Source organism: Dipodomys ordii, unplaced genomic scaffold, assembly GCF_000151885.1.
Source record: "Dipodomys ordii isolate 6190 unplaced genomic scaffold, Dord_2.0 Scaffold72, whole genome shotgun sequence".
In the NCBI taxonomy this organism is placed as follows: domain Eukaryota; kingdom Metazoa; phylum Chordata; class Mammalia; order Rodentia; family Heteromyidae; genus Dipodomys; species Dipodomys ordii.
Window position 1 is genome coordinate 6,993,202 of NW_012267288.1, and position 17,943 is coordinate 7,011,144.

The 17,943-nt window shown below is 33.2% G+C and overlaps 1 protein-coding gene across 4 annotated transcripts in view; it reads left to right on the forward strand.

Annotated features, from left to right (window-relative positions):
- Dgkb (diacylglycerol kinase, beta 90kDa) overlaps nt 1-17,943 on the forward strand; it is a 543,021-nt gene that overhangs the window by 263,361 nt on the left and 261,717 nt on the right. For all 4 annotated transcript variants that reach the window (XM_013024005.1, XM_013024002.1, XM_013024003.1 and 1 more), the window contains one exon: nt 16,571-16,635. In XM_013024005.1, the coding sequence (XP_012879459.1) occupies nt 16,571-16,635 (65 nt within the window). The remainder of the gene's footprint in view (nt 1-16,570; nt 16,636-17,943) is intronic.

Here is a 17,943-nt window from a genome sequence, read left to right on the forward strand (position 1 = left end):
ATCCTAATTAGCCAGGACATACAAGAGTGAGCTATTCTTGCCTGGTAGAGTATGCATACTCATGTGGAAAAAAAAATAAGGAGACTGAATAATCATCTAAGTAACTTTCGTAGCAACAATTAAATTGTTGTATTTGTGAAGTAGCTAGACTTACTTGTTTTTAGCTGTATGGCAGAAATGGTGCATCCATTTTGAAGAATTTCAGGATAATTTTTCACTTTTTGTCATTGACTGATTCCAATAAGCTTCAAGAAAAATAGACATAAGAGAAAAGAAGATATTTTTAAAAACTCATGTTTTTTCTTAAGCATAGGGCTGAGATTTTTTCAAATTTTGCCATCTTGGAACCAGCCTACTGTCTGGCATATAGTCCATATAGGTGATCAATAAACATTTGTTCAGGAAATAACTTGAAAAGATAATTTGATTAGAAAATGGTCACTTTAAGCAGACTATCTGTTAAATTGTAGCATTAGATTATTCTCTTGTCTTTCTTTCATTTTGTTTCTATACCTCTCAGAAGTAGAAGAAGCCCTATGGTACACTCTGTCAGGAAATAAGAACCATGTGTACTTTGGAAGCAAATAGTCATACCAACCTACGTATCTTCTCATCCTTTATAATTTGAATTTGCCACTGATGTTTATTTTCCAAAAACCAAGAACAAATTGCTTGGGCCAGTTATGTTATAAGTTTGAACATATGAACATTATTTCTGCCATCTCCACTTGAAATTGAAAAGCAATATGTATGTACATGTTAGATAAAACATGGACTGTTTGTTAAAGGTAAGAAGAAAATGCTACTTCAGTAAATTTTTAAAAGTGCAAGTCAGTAGGTTAAATATTAATTCAAATGTCTACAATAATGGGTACCTCTGCTTTTTAAGGAAGTCATTTTTTCCACTGTGTAGTCAATACGCCTATTGATTAGAATTAACTTGCTACAAAATAAAAACTCTCCAATAATTTTTAATGTAAGTTTTTCCTCTTTAACGTAGCCTGCAGTTTGGCTTCTTCTTCCTCTTTTTTTTGTAATCTCTTTCTGGTCAATTTAGCAACAAATTAGCAATTAATCATGTGCTGATTGCAACGAATGATTTGTCAATAAGATGCAGCTTACATAGCTAAAATGGTTATACTGGGCTTCATTGTGTTCTTTTTTGTCTTAGGACTGCTTTGTGTAGCAATGGTTCCTAGGATGGATTTTTGAATAGTTGTTTTGGAGTAATGCATGCCAGTTTTAAAAAATGCTGCAGGCTGCTCTAAGGGTATTAATGACGATATGCCCTAACTTTCTTTTGGCATTCCAATATTTGGACATCTGTTCTGACTCCTTATATGTGAAATAAAACTCATACCAGATAGTAGAATAAATGAAGGGTTTCATTATCTTAAATGTCATAACATTTGTTTGAATTATCGTGTGTAGATTTTAAATGCTGAAATTGTCATCTTGGTTTTATTTCATCTTATTTTACTGTCCTTTCAAAAGCCTAGTAGCCTGAAAATTTTTTTCAATTGCATTAATAATTTAAGTGAAATAATTTACAATTTTATGTAATAACAGGGAAATTGTTGTGGATAAGCTACATAGTCTGTAATTTCTAAAAGCATAAATATTTTACTGAGCAGCATACCCTTTTCAAGCACAAAAGGTTTCTTATTATAATGGCTTCATACTTAGTGACAAATAATGCATTTAGAAAAAGCCATTTGTTGACCATTATTCAAGTTCTCTTTGTGTAATGGTATTATAGCTTCTTGTGGGTTCACTTGTTAAGGTATTTCCCATTGTGTGTGTCCAAAGGGACTGCTTTCTGAGTGCCACACTGCACCTGATTAGTGACAGTACATCTACGAACTCCTGGGTCAACTTGAAACACAATAGGAATATGTTTGGGCTTTTATTTTAAATCATAATCAACAATGTGATTGTCATAGTTATCAATAATTCTATAAATGACCTCTAACTACCTCGGAAAACATTTGTTTTCCTTGAAGCCTTCTTGAAGTAGTATTACTAATCCTGAGAAGAAAACTTTATATTAAAGCTACATGCCATAGAGATCCTTAGAGTCTGCAAATGCTAGTCAAACGAGATACAGACTGTGACTTTTCATTTCAGGTTAAGGGGGAAAAGAACAGTGATAATTTGCCACGTATAAAATAATTTAACTACATCATAGAAGCAAAGCAGTGCTTTACAAATGTGTTACTTTGAATATCTGGAAAAAGTCATAGAAGCATTCACCCCTCCATTCACTTTGCATAGCTGATGTCAGGAATGAATGAGCCAGGCTTTGCCTGGCAAAACATTTCCACTCAGAATGTCCTACAATATTTTGTTCATAAGACAATCCATAACAAGGAAAAGCCATTTCTAGAAACATTTCTAATTTGGTAAGACTTTGAAAATATTTTTTAACTTTATATTACTACATTTGAAAGAAAAATGATTACTTTTCGCCCTTTGCATAATAGGAACTTGAATTAAAATCAGTATAAAGCAGAAAATATGATCTCATATGAACAATTAAATGGAGACTGCTAGAAGCTGTTCATACATTTTGAGTTAGACATCTACAATCTGGTCATTTTATAAAACTCTTAATCAAATACTGCATAAGCCATACAAGATAAATTGCTACATAATAAATGATGGAAATTTTAAATTATTAATATATTCTTTTAAGGAAAACTTCTATAAGACAACAAACTTTAAAAGGACGGAATTACTGTCTCTTGCTTTTTAGTTATCAGATAACAATGTGAAATATGGAACTCTATTCTTAATCCATAATCTACTGATATAAATATTATCAAATACATAGTTTGAGCCTAATCACAGAATCATTTTTCCAAAAATGGATAGAAATCTATTTTATCTGATAGTAATGGTAGGCAAATATACCTCTCAAATGTTGCATAAAATATTCAAAGTAGATATATTTTTAAATAGTATGTCTACATAAATACACATGGGTATTGTACCTTTTATAAAATTTGACTTTACTTATTGTCATACAATATAATCTACAAATATTTCATTAATTTTTTCCAAGTCATTCAAGTTTAACTCTTTAATTTCCACATCCATATGATAGTTAATTATATTATTATGGAATTTCATGGCTACTGGAAGTATAAAAATGATTTAAACCTATTTGTACCTATGACTTTTTGTAGATAACCAGGGATCTTATTTTTAGATTTCATACTACTTTATTTTGAAGTAATAGAATTAAATATTTGTTAACTACAAGGACTGAATTATAAGACTACATACATAGAATATATTTAAGGATTTGTCAATATTTAAGTAAGGTCTTAAAGGAAATGTATGTGATGTAGTAGAGTGGGCCATCTTTACAAGCTAAGCCTTGAGTTTTAGAATTCACTGTCACGGAGTGGGCACTATGGATGGATTGTAGAAGTGTGGCAGATTTCTTACAGGAAAAATCACTTGAAGTGTCTTGTAAGTAGTTTAGTTGGTGGTAACCAGATCTCAACAAACACCAGAACAAAGGGAATTTAAGTTCGACATCAACTGACCGAGACTGGCGTGTTCTCCATAGGACAGAAAAGGGCAAATAAAAAATAGTTCTAATCCTCAGCCTTGGTAACTAGAACTGCAGCAGTAAAATCACTGATTGAAAAAATTTAGGAAAGGTCTGCTTTAGGGGAATGTTAAGTGGAAATTTTTATCTTGATAGCTGCATGTCAATATAAGTTGTGGATTTGGAAACACATACTTGAAATATCAAAAGAGCATTCAAGGCTGTCAGCATTGAAACTGATTTCATCAGGATAGATGAGTTATAGCAGAAAGTTGAATGAAGATGGAATATTATAGAGCTCTAGGCTTGGAAGTGAATATTGCGGGGATTCAGAAAGTAATGCATGAAATCTCTGAGGTTTGGTGATTTGAGATGAGTTTTTAATTTTAAGAACTAATAACTTTCTCCTCACATCAAAACTCTCAATAAGGTATGTCCTAATATCATCCATAAAAGGCTTGACACAAATATGTTATATATTTTCAAATGTTTACATTTTAAGAAAACTGGAAAAGGACAAAATAGATCAAAATACATAATTGCATCACTTTTATGTATAAAGCTACAAAAATATTCTATTTCTAAACAAGTCAATAGATTGTATGCACCATACAAGTAAATGTTGATATATTTAAAAGATAACATAAGAAGATATTTTAAGATCTCATAATGTGAGAAGTCACACATCTCACACTTTCTTAATAAATTTCCAGTGAGAAGATTCACATGATCAAATATAATGAAGAAAAATAATTTTTACTGAATGTTTTCTATATCACTATTATTAGTTTGTCTCTTTCACTAAACCGTTATTTTCTCACAGAGACAAGGCAGACGTAGTACTTTAAGTAGGAAAGAAGGAAAGTAGGAAAGAAGAAGGAAAGTAGGAAAGAAGAAACACAGTTATGATGGGCTAGAGTCAGAAGAAGTAAGAAAATGAAGATAAAAATTGTAGTCACTATGTTTTAGACATTTGTGGTAAAGAGGCAAATGATGACATTTGGCAGGAATAAGAGATTAAAGTTTTGTTTAGATTATTTCTAAGGAAGCAATTTTAGGGAAGGGGGGAACCTATAGGGGGAGAAAGTATGAAAACCGGAAGCAAATGTGGTTTCAGAGAGACTAAAAAGGTACAGAAACTAAGCACAAGTGAGTTATAGTTTTGCGATGGAGGAAGAGAACTCTCCAATTTCAGCAGAGAGATGGAGGACATGGTACAGTTTTGAGAAGACCAGGGAATATCTAGCACATCTTCATCTGTCTGTGTGTGTGAAGTACTGTTGAACAATTTGAGTTCAGAGGAGTTTTGAACATTCTAAATGCAAATTTGCACCCAACTAAATGAGTTACAGGTTAGGCACCAAATCTAGAACAAAGACAGAGAATTGAACTTTCATCAACTGATAACCAAGTCCTTAGATTGGTCCAGAGAAGGTTTGAGTAACAACTCCAAACCATTGATATATACTCAATTCTAATCCAAGGAGCTTTCTACATTTTCTTTCTTCTAGGATATTTTATCATAAGAAATAGATGCTCACAGAAAGAAGTTTCAGAGAATAACAGCTTTCAATATTTAAAACAAATAAAGAGACTGAGCTGTTTTTAAAGAAATATCAATTGCAGTTCTATATTGGAGAAAGTTTTGAATTTAAAAAGTGAGTCAGCAAACTTTTATTCTGCCAAAAATGATGTTTCTATTACCTGTCCTCTCCATACTTTCCCATTTCTGGACCTTCCAAATTGGAACTTACCTTCATATGACTTGATCTTTTGTCTTGATGACAGTCGTACAAGGTATGTCCCAGATAAAGAACATTCTCTCTCACAAGTAGCTCTTTGGAAAACTACATTGTTTCTCACATAGTTCTGTTCTATAGAGACCAGGCTAAAAATTATTTTTACTTTCTCTCTGCAACACACAGGAATTGAATAGATAATTGAACAAAAGCAGTAGCAGGGAGTTGTGTTTCCTGATCAATGTCTTATCACAGGTAGAGTTGTAGACATTGTAAACATTTAAGGGTTATATGTCTTAACCATTTATCACCATCACAAAATTTTAAATTATGTATAAATGACAAAGGTATGTGTCTAATATTTAGAATTTTAAGATTTTATGATCATGAGTACTACAGATTTCCCAGGAACCCAAATGCATTGGATCTATGTTTCATAGGGTTATGTATGGATATTTTTATTTAATACATTTTATTATAAAGATACTGTACAGAGGGATTATAGTTATGTATGGATGTTTTCTACAGGATTTTCAATCCCAAATATGACTTCTGCACCAGATCTTCCTTTCCTTCCCCAACTCATACTCCAACTTCAGATTCCTTTAAGAATTAGGATTTCATGAAAGAATACTTAAAATGGCATTTATTCTTGAAGATAAATGGCATTTATTCTTGAATAATAGCAAGTGTTTATCATTTAAAAACAAACAATGTTTGGGTATCGATGGCTGTTGCCTGTATTTCTAGTTATGCAGGAGGTTGATATCCAAGGATCACAATTTGAAGCCAGAGGAGGCAGGAAAAACTGTGAAATTCCTATCTTCAATTATTTACTGAAAAAGACAGAAGTAAAGCTGTGACCCTAGTGGTAGAGAACCAGCATTGAGAATGAAAAGCTAAGGGGCAGTTCCCCAAACTCTGAGTTCAACCCCCAGTACCAGAGCAAAAAATAAAAATAAAATAAAATGAACATATCAGCGTCATTATGGTTTTACCACATTGTTAATTAAATGAGATGTAAGGTTAGGCTAAGAATAGAATTATGTACATAAGCAGCTTCTCCTTATTTTCTAAATATTTATTGTTTTAGGAAATATGACAAAAATGTTAATGTTGTTAGCCATAATAGATTTCAGAATACATTTGACAAAAACAGAGATGCTTCTTCTTCTCATCAAAATTATCATCAAGTGAAGGATCTACATTTCTAGTCTAGGTGTGGAAGTAGGGAATCAAATCCTAAATTGGAAATCAAGACTAAACTAACTTCTGAAAAGCTATATAATCTTGTGAAAGCTCCTGAAACCTAGATAGATATTTTCTTTCCAAAATAGAAACATTAACATCTCCCCTGCTCCTGTTTTTTTTTTTTACAGAGGGGTTACAATTGCATGGGCAGGATAATGCGTACATTTCTTACCAAGCATTGCAGCCTCCTCCTTTGTTTACCCTTCCCATCCCTTCCCAGCCTCCCCCCTCCCCCCATCCCAATCCTTCTCCTTCCCCCCTCCCCCCCAACCCCTTCCCCTCCCCTCCCCCCCCCCACCGACGTTGTAAAGCTCGTTTTGGACATGACAACTTGTACGTCTCATTGTTGCATCAGATCCACCTGTATCCTTAAACAACTGTTTTTTCCCCATCTCCTGCTCCTGTTTTGAAAGGTCAAATATCTAATTTACCCAGTCTTAATGAAGTCAAAATATATAATTTATCAGAAGATCCTTTAGAAATTGCGTATCTTAGTATAAATATAAAGTTCATAATTTTAGCCACTGAGAAAAATAAGTGAGTGCAATACTTCATAGAAATACTGTTTACATAATGTGTATAAACACGAATTTCAAGTTCCCAGGGGAATGGGACGTTAGAGGAAGAGTATCCATATTCCTTTCAGTGAAGACTGTTGGTTTCATGGTGCCAGAACAAAGTTCCCCAGTGTAGACTCTTTCTCCAGGGTAACAAGACCTCAGTTCAAAACTGGTAGAGTAGGTTTCAATTGTTTTCAAAAGTCAAGCTTCCTCTCCCACTGGCCTGTAATCCTCAGAAATGGCTCTGGTTATCATGTTTTCAAAGTGTCCACTATCTTCCAGGAATTCATGCATGTCCTTGTGAGTAAAGTGGTGGGAGGAGAGCATGACTAGTTAAAAAACAACAACCCAGTAACCCAACCTTCGTTTGTTTATTCACCCAGGCCTTTGACTATCCCAGTAGAAAGGAGTCAAATATACACACTACATGCTATTACTTTGAGACAGACAGGACACAAGTTTTTCTTTTTTATACATACATAAAATAACCATATTTGGGAAATTGTACCTATAGTAAAGGTTTAATAATCTTTTTGGAAATATTTCTTGGAGATGGTGTGTGGCTTTTACATTACATCAGACACGTATGTTCTGTTTTTTGTTTTTGGCTGCTCTAACTTGATGACGTATGTTGAGTCATAGAAACCAAATAAGCCTCGGTGATTTCTTTTCCTCTAAAGCAGTATTTGATTCTTTATAAATAAGATGAAAGCTGTATGCTTGTATTTTCCATCTTGATGTGGAATGCCAAATTTGATACAATGGGCACTTGCAGAATTTTTTTTCTGTTTTTTGTTTTGTTTTGTTTGTTTTTTAATGTTCTAACTAGTCTTACTTCCAAACAGTTGCTATGGAAGTTAAACTGGCTCCACTTCAAGTTCCAGGAAACTCTTAAAGGCTCTGAACCAATATAACCTTCAGCTTCAGAGGAAAAAGGACAATTTCCTTCCTGGCCTCTGAGATCTATTTCCATTCTTGCTTCAGATAGTAGGCAGATTTGTTTTGTTTTATTTTCTTCTCAGTTCCCTGCCTCCTGTATCACCACTCATTCCTCCTATGGTATCCTGGCTTCCTGGCTGCCATTCACACTGTGCCCATTCCCAATATCAATGATGTAACACTGGTGACTTTCATGAGGACTCCACATGCATTTATGTTATGAGCATAAGCATTATTTCTAGGCTGACATGATGAAATGTGTTATTACTTTGAGCCTTAAAATATTCATAGTTATTCTTTACAGATTCACTAAAATGACATGAAAACATTCAACACATTTACAGCATTTTTCAGATTACATGAATAAGATGATGACCCAACCAAATTTAGATAGACTTAATTGACAGATCTAATATTTCTGTATTACCTGAAAAAGATCACTTGATTATTGAAGATAATAGATATCAAAGCACTGAAATTTAGTTGAGTCCCGTGGCAAAAGCAGTGTAAAATATATGGTATTGACCTAATTTTTCAAAGCCTCAGAAAAGTACACGCTGTAATAATTTCTTTTACCACTTAAGTGTACATATATATATGTATAGTTTGAAAAACAGTTGTTTGAAAAACACTGTAACTTAACATTATTTGATAGATACTAGTAGAATATGCAAAATACTCCCTGGCAAATCTTATGGATACTGTGTTAATACACCAATGGTTGATATTATAAAGGAGTTATACAAGGGAGTTATAATTCATAAGTTATGAGTTTAATGCTTCTTAGATATTACTCTTTCAGCAAAGCTGAAATTCTTGAAGCCTTAATTTTATCCATTTTTCCAGTAACAATCACAATAGTAACTGTTTCTTTGCTACCAAATTACCAACCTCTGTGCTTATGACACATTAGCATATATTTTCTCACTGATCCTACATAGAAAGACAAATCATGGTCTCATGATAAGCTGTTATTTGAGCTGTGATAAATGGCAATTTCATGGACTTCCCTGTTACCTATTACTAGGTCTTTCCCATTAGGTATCAATCTTAAATAACAAATGTAATCATTTGGATTATTTTTAAATTTGATCAACAATTATACTCTATATGGTTTGCTTTTATGTGATGTTTAATACACCAAATGTAGAACATTTTAATTAAAATCAGTGCTCTGGGCCAGGGGTAGTACCTATAACCCCAGTAACTTGGGAAGCTGAGGCAGGAGTATTATGAGTTTGAAGGCAACTTGGGCTATAACAGAGACAGGCACTGTTTTGTGGTTTTATGAGAAGGAGTGACATTCTCTATTTTATTAGCATCTGCTAATAAAAATGGTTTGGAAAGGCAAAAATACTCTCAGAGAGAAATGTAAACTCTTTCATTTAACAAATTCAAGTCAAGAATTTGCTGAGTCAAAGAAAAATGTAGATAAGTAAGCATTTTTATCCTAGCAGTCACATAATTGTAAATAAAGAAGGCTTCCTTACAACTTTTCTCATCGCTTGAGAAGAGGAGAGAAAAACATTAGTAGAATTGAAGTACTTTATTCTTGGATGTCTCCATGAGAAGTTGCCTGGGACTAGATGTCTCTTTCTCCCAAGGCAATCTGTTCCATCTAATTCTCTTCATCCCATCTAGTGAGGAACCCATCACATCCTTCCTTTAGATTTGTATGTGGAAATAGCTTGGATATACTTACTCCAGAAGTCTGAATAATTGTATGTGATTTTCATAGCCTTTTGTGTAGGGTCTGTGTGTGTGTCTGTGTGTGTGCATGTGTGTGCGTGCTAAGTGAGCCTTCCAACTATAACAGTGCACCATTTGCTGTAGTGTCCCCTAGTGTAAAATGAGGGCTTTTCTAAGGGGTGCTTCAAGAATGGGAAAGGCATGTCAAGTTGGAGGCAAATTTTATCTCACATGGAACCAATATCTCACTTATATGTCACTGCCTTCTGTAATATGGTGCAAAGATAACATGACAGTAAACACTTGACTGCTTTTTTGTGGGAAAATTGAGGGAAAGTAAAAAAAAATGAGCACAGCTATTTACATTAAATACTAATTATTATCATCCAGTAAAAGGTTCTCCAAAATTAAATAAGTCCCAAGGACTTGGCTTATATGTGAAGCTGTTTGCAAGAGTCTCTGTATTCAAAACTCTACATGCCAATTTTCACCTACTATTCAGCAAGTTCTGCATCTAGCCTGAAGGATTGGCTTTATTTTGACTTGTCATTTTTCCAGCCTCCAAGGTTTAAATTCTAGAAAATTCCTTGGTTATTCCATCTACGTTTTCCAAAGATGACTAAAAAAAGTACATAGCAGTTCCATGTGAATGAAGTACCAGCAGTCTGAGATTATAATTTTGTACTCCTGAGTTTCTGTGAGGTTGTGGAGTCTCTTTCTCTTTCTTCCTCTCTCTTTCTTGTTTCTTCTTTCATACTTTCTGTCTTGGTTGCTGTCTCCTTCTCCCTCTTCTCTCCTACTTTCCTCTACTTGTTTTACGACTTCCACATACAACCACAAATAATATTCCCAGAAACTGAAAACTGGAACGTAGTAATTTCTCACATACCTCCATCACCAAACCTAAAATTCTTATACCTCAAGATAGTATAGAACACCATTGATTCATTCTTATCACTAGTAGTTATTTTTTTTTCTTTGGCACGTTGGTACTTTTTGTTTCTTAAGATATTTATAATTGTCATTTACATTGTAAATAATGTCATTTGTTATATGTTTTTATGTGATACTTCATGTACCATTGCTATGCCTGTACAGTTCATTTTTTATATGTTTTTATTGTGAAAATACTGTATAGAGGGGTTACAATCACATGAGCAAGGTAATGAATACATTTCCTATCAAGCACTTTTGCCTCCTCCTTTGTTTTTCCCTACCATCCCTTCCCTCCCACCTCCACTACACTCCCTTCTCCCTCCCCAAGCCTAAATTGTAAAGTTCGATATCTTGTACATCGCATTCTTTTATCTTAATTTGTTTCAGTTGATCCCTTTGAGGTTTCTATATAAATCATTATATATAAAGAAGGTTTCTTTAAAATGAACATTGTTTTTTTTTCTTTTCCATCTATTCTATTTCTAAAGATCTCTAATAATCTGCTATGCACTATTATCTAAGGTTGCAACAATGTTTTATTTTTATTTATCTATTTTTTTTTTTTTTTTTTGGTCAATGGTGGGGCCTGAACTCTGGGCCTGGGCACTGTCCTTGAGCTCTTCAGCTTAAGGCTGGTGGTGCTCTATCCCTTGAGCCACAGCGCCACTTCTGGCTTTTTCTGCTTATGTGGTACTGAGGAATTGAACCCAGGGCCTCATGCATGCAAGGCAAGCACTCTACCATTGATCCACCTTTGCAGCCCAAATGTTTGATTTTTAAAACAAAAATACTATTCAGTTTTTTTTTCTGTTTTACAGTTTTATGTACAATTTATGTAGCTGATATTAGGACTTGGTATCTTTGAAGAGTCACCAATCACTTCATTACAGATGAATTTGTAAAAAATTATTTTTTATGTAGAGTAAGAATATCTAAATGAGCTGGGTGACAGTGAGTCATGCCTGCAATACTAGATCACTAGGTCTTCTGAAGCTGAACAGTCTGTCAGATGTTTATTGACCAGCAAAATGCCAGAAAGGAAGGTTTGATGCAAGTGGGAGAGCTCTATCTGTGAATTAAAAAAGTCAATTGAATGTGCAAGTTTCTGAGTCCAAGACCCAGTATAAACACACACACACACACACACACACACACACACACAGAAAATCTGAATAGAGAAATTAAGAAAACCAAAATGTTAACTCCTCTAGAAATGGTCATACTGAAAATTAAAAATGATCCTTAAAAAGATTCAAATAATCAAAAATAAAGCCAACTCATTAGAATATTTAATGAAAGTATTAGTGAGAGAAAGTTTCTTAAGTGGACTAATATAATAGACAATGTCTATGACAAAGTTCGGCAGATCTATAACATGTCAGTCAACACATTAGAATAGATAATCTTCTGCCAACTGCTATTGGCTCAGATATCTCACCCCTGTAAATATATATTCTACAAAATTTAAATGTTAATAATCTATAGGATATAATCTAATTTTTAAACTAATACCCTAAAATGCAGCACTAAAGATTTCATAAAAATTTATTTAAGGTGTAATAACTATAAATAGCAATTATCATAACTATAAAAATTATATTTCTCAAAATAATGACAGTAAGAGTTTGGGGGATATATATTCCTAGAAGCTGATTCATATATAGATATTAAAATTTTATATTGATATGTCTATATGCATCTATCCAAGAAAATTACTCTGAAAAGTTAATCTGAAGAATACTATTTAAATAATATTATAAAGTTTAAATTTTAATTTTAATAAAGTTGATATATTTGTGATTCCCTACTTGTGTATAATTTTTTTTAATTTTAATTTTAATTTTTTGTGAACATACTGTACAGAGGGGTTACAATTACATGGGCAAGATAATGAGTACATTTCTTATCAAGCATTGCAGCCTCCTCCTTTGTTTACCCTTCACATCCCTTCCCAGCCTCCCCTGCCCCCCCACCCAATCCTTCCCCACCCCCCAGCACCAAAGTTGTAAAGTTCGTTTTGACATGACAACTTGTACTTCTCATTGTTGCAACAGATCCACCTGTACCCTTAAACGACTTATTTTTCCCCATCTCCTCCACAAATTATACGGACATCAACATATAGTGAAAGCAGCGGTTATACTGTGGGGGTGGGACATACAAAGCAACAAAGAAATAATCTTATAAATGCGTTAGAAACAAATGTATGAAAGAAAAAAAACATTAAAATACATATCTAAGGGTTCATTTTTCTAACATCACATTATCTGTCCTTTTCTACTTGACTCATACATATACTAGATATTGCAAATAAGGGAAACCATGGGACCTATGTTTCTTTGGGCTTGGCTTACTTCACTTAATATAATTTTTTCCAAGTCTTTCCATTTCCTAACAAATGGGGCAATGTCATTCTTTCTGATGGAGGCATAGAATTCCATTGTGTATATATACCATATTTTCTTGATCCATTAATCTTTGTGTATATTTTTTAATTAATTTATAATAATTCATAAGTTCAGGAAATAAAAATACCCAAATGAAAATCATAAAATATATAATTGAAAATCTTGTCATCGAAGCATGTTTTAATACTCCCTCCCTTTAGCTTCAAGAGATGCCTGTATGTTTACAAATACACGTACAACCCTACCATATCCAAAACTGTTCCAGTGAAAGGGCTTTCTTTTAAAATAAGGAACGTCTGGACTCCGAAAATCACCAATTTGTTTAAAGTTGCAGGTCTTGGCATTGGAAAGTCTGTCTGAATTCAGGGTTTCTCCATTGTGGAAAATGGAAATTTATGTCAACTTAGTTTTTATTTCCTCAACAGTATACTTTTATTGTAAAGTTTATTTTTCCAAAATCATTTTTTTTGTTTCTTAGTTGATCTCTCATTAAAGAATCTTACATATCCCTGAAAAACAGCTACCGACTAAGTTTTCAACATTTAGGTAGAATTCTTTCAAGACCCTTGGGGTAATGCCAAGAGACAACAAATCCAATGTGAATTTGGTCTGAATTCTCAACCAAATGAACACCTGCCGTCATTGTCCCCTGTCAATCCAGTTCTCAGCAAAGCCAGCTCTCTCTTTGTGGTAGAACCCATTCAACCAAGAAAAGGCCTGCCTGTGTTCCAAGCTAGATTTTTATCCTCAACCCACTCCCTCTTTTTTTTTTTTCTAGCTAAATGACTCATTACTTGAGTATCTAGGAGATAGAGCTGATATTAAGGTTATTGTTAGTTATTTGGTGTGGTAATGCTCCACCTTAGGAGTTTGCTCAACTATAGTCTTGCACATTTAAATAGTCTTTCAGTCTCTTTCTCTCTGTGTTCCTCTTTCTCTTTCTCTAGCCTGTTTGGGTGACTTTAGAAAGAACAAGTTTTTTTAGTGTAAAAAATATACACTTGTAAGGAAAGCACAATCTATTTTTAACATCTGTTTTCTCCAATTTAGCAGAAACAAATAATTCAAGAAGTTGATAATATATTTCCTAAGGGTAACCAATGTTCATTGTTCATTCTTAGTCCTGGATTCATATTCCTTTGTATTGAACATTTAATTTTTCACCAAAATAAGAAGGGTTAAGATGGAGATAAATGCTTTTTTTATAGTAGCATAAGACCACTTTGCTTTGTGAAATATAATATGACTATAACTTAAAAATGAATTTTTTAAGAAGGAAACTGATTATGTTTGACAGTAATTGGATACATAGCTGTGAACAATCTTGATATTCCTATTTCGTAGTCAACCAGGATACTGAAAATGTTTTAAACACTTATACACTAGAAAACTAAAACATGAAGGATTTTAGTAAGTTTTATGAGAAGTGATGTTTCTATATGCATTATGTATATCTTTGTATCCTTTCAAGTAATTTAATTACTTGATTTTTTTATTATTTGTACAGAAAAGAATTGCAGTTAACTCTCATCATTCAGGAAGAAGCAATCTCTGCCATCTGCAGTGGGCATTGGTCCCTGTCTTGTTGGGTCTCATGCTTTGTTATGCATGAGTAAGCACATTAGCCTTTTCATTTCATTCATTAGACTTATAATACTTGATTAGTGTTTTCAAGAATCTCTCAAAGACACAACTTCTTTATTTCTTTTGTGTTGGCTTTTCATTTATCTCTTACATGAAACAAAATTAACATTCAATCACAACAATAGACCTTTTCTATTGAGGTTATTGGTAAATATATTAGTTTCTCATTTGAGTGATTAATCATGTGTGGATGAAGAATAGGAAAATATCCCCTCACTTGGAATTGCTGGATTAACTGTTTAATATCAGCTGGAGCACTCTGTCCTTAAAAGGCTGGGATCACAATAATCCACATATCTTACTTACACATTCCAAGCAATTTCTGCATCCTCCCCCCCAAAAAAAAATCTCTGAAATCATTCCTAAAACTAAGACTCATCTATGGTAAATCTTAGAGTTAATTTATAGTTGTTGACAATTCTCCAAAAACACATTATTTTCTTTGTTGCACTTGTACATTAAGCAAGGTAAGTCACAAAGCTGTTTTGTGGTGTGGCCAGTTATTAATTACACATCCACCACCAAGAGAAAACTCAAGTCCAACATCACACCTTTTCTAAATCAGAATCCTTATACCATTTATTTCCACCTACAATTATTTTCAAATATTTGGAGTTTTCCATTTACTCAATTTTTCTACTTAGTTTATCATTGTAACTCTTCCTTTTTTATTTATTGTAAAAATACTGTACAGAGTTACATGAATAAGGTAATGAGTACATTTCCTGTCAAGCATTGTTACCTCCTTCTTTGTTTTTCCCCTACCATCCCTTCCCTCCCTACTTCTCCAACTCCTCCCTCCCCCACTCCCAAATTGTAAAGTTTATTTTCAACATAGTGTCATGTACATCTCATTGTTATAATGGGTCAACTTGAATCCTTATTTCAGCATTTTGTTATTTCCCTTCCTCTCCCCAAATTAAAAAAACAAAAAACGTATATACAAGATTCAGGGCACTAACATCAAATACAGGGAAATCAGGAGTTATGCTGTGGGGAAAATATGGTATATTTATACAATGAAATTCTATGCCTCCATCAGAAAGAATGATATCACCCCATTTGTTAGGAAATGGAAAGACTTGGAAAAAATCATATTAAATGAAGTAAGCCTGCCCCCCCAAAAAATATAGATCCCATGGTTTCCCTTATTTTTAATAACTAGTATAAGTCTAGGACAAGCAGAAAAGGTCAAAAGCTATGTATATATGACCATATAAGGTGATGTTAAGTGAAATGAACCCCAAGATAAGGACACCAGTGATTTTTTTTCTTTCTTGCTATTGTTTTTAATGTATTTAAAATGTACTATGTGATTTTGTTTATCATTATAACTCTTCTTTAAAAATCATTTCAATTTCTATTTGGCATTTGTGAAAATATGTGCTACCTTAAATACTCTAAGTATGGGGTCAAAACCAGTTATTAATACATGGGTTTATGACAAGTTATTAATTTATCTTTAATTTATTTTATAAATTGTTTATTATTTTGGTTATTAATTTATTTTTTAACTTAAACTGAAATTATTTCCTAAATGTAAATATGACAAGTAACCAATCAAAACATGACTAATCACATAAACCACACTAACAAAAAATTTATATCGATTAGATACTTTGGCAATGATATTGTGAAGCAAGAGTTAATTTTAAAATAGTGTTTATCTGGACATACAGTCATATGCCTATAATCCTAATACTGGTTACATGTAGCTTGGGCTACATAGGGGGTCATTGTCTCAAATCATGTGTTTTTTAAATTGTTTTCGTCTCTTAATTTTTATTTCCATAATATAACAAATTACAAATTATCCTGTTTTTGTTTTCCTGTTTCTTCCCTTAGGATGCCTCTATTGCACATAGATTCCACATCATGAGAGAAAAACACCCAGAAAAGTTCAATAGTAGGTAAGATGACAAGTGGTGCATTGGTAACTGTGGCTGCTGTTGATGTGTTGTATTATAAAAATGTGGGATAAATTAGTTTTCATGTTATTACTGAATAAGGCACAGAGCATATGTAACTACTAAGCACCAAGTTTAACTTGATTTTTCCCTAGGTTTAACTGATTTTCCCTAGGTTTTATTCAGACTCTGGTGGGGGAAAAAATGTCATCTTTTCCACACCCTTGTATTCTCAAGGAAAGATTTCAAAATACTTTGAAAACCATAGCCTATTAAGAAATAGTAGAGATCTTTACAGGGCTTAATATCATCATGGTTATCATCTTTAATCCCAAAGAAAAATATGGGGTTTTGATTTGAAAATGCCATGTAACTTCATAATATAAAAATAGCTTATAAATCTCCTAACTTTATGATTACTAATCCTATATGGGCTTCAAAGAAATACAGAAGAATGCCACTGACAACAAATTTTTTTCGAAGACTTTTGCTTCCCAGAGAAAAAAAATGTGATGAATAAATTTGTTTTCCTACAATAGCAATAGGCAAATAATTTTTCCCTCTAACTGTAGACGTTGACTTATCCAGTCACTCACGGACATAGGGAAAGCTTGGTTCTGGATTATCTCCATTTCTAGAAGTAGCTCTCCTTATCTCACTGCACTGTACAAATGGACTTTCAGAATTGAATCATCTCTGCATCTTTTTACAACCATTTCTAGCCTATCCACTTCACAATGTTACAAAACCATGATCAGTAGTTCTCCATAGATATCTTTGTGAGATTATCCATTAATGTTCAAAAGTCAAAGGCCCTGATCTCTGTGTTTGGCTAAACTGACATCTAGGCATGAATGCTATACATGACATATTAGAAAAGTGCCCTGGAAATTTTTGTTTATTCAAATTTTCGTACATGCTGGTGCATAGACATTATTCTATTCTATATGCATGCATAATAAATAAATTCTATTAACATGTATTTCAAAACTTCTTTTTGATCTTTCACTTGTACTACATTATGCAAGAATCATATTTAAAAAACAGCTGAATGATTAGTGAGGGCCTATTTGATCTTTTATTAAATTTGCTTAAATATTTTAGTAAAACAAATGTGTATTTCTTTTTTTTAATTTAATTTTATTTTATTTGTGAACATACTGTACAGAGGGGTTACAATTACATGGGCAGGATAATGCGTACATTTCTTACCAAGCATTGCAGCCTCCTCCTTTGTTTACCCTTCACATCCCTTCCCAGCCTCCCCCCTCCCCCCAATCCCAATCTTTCTCTTTCCCACCCCTTCCCTCC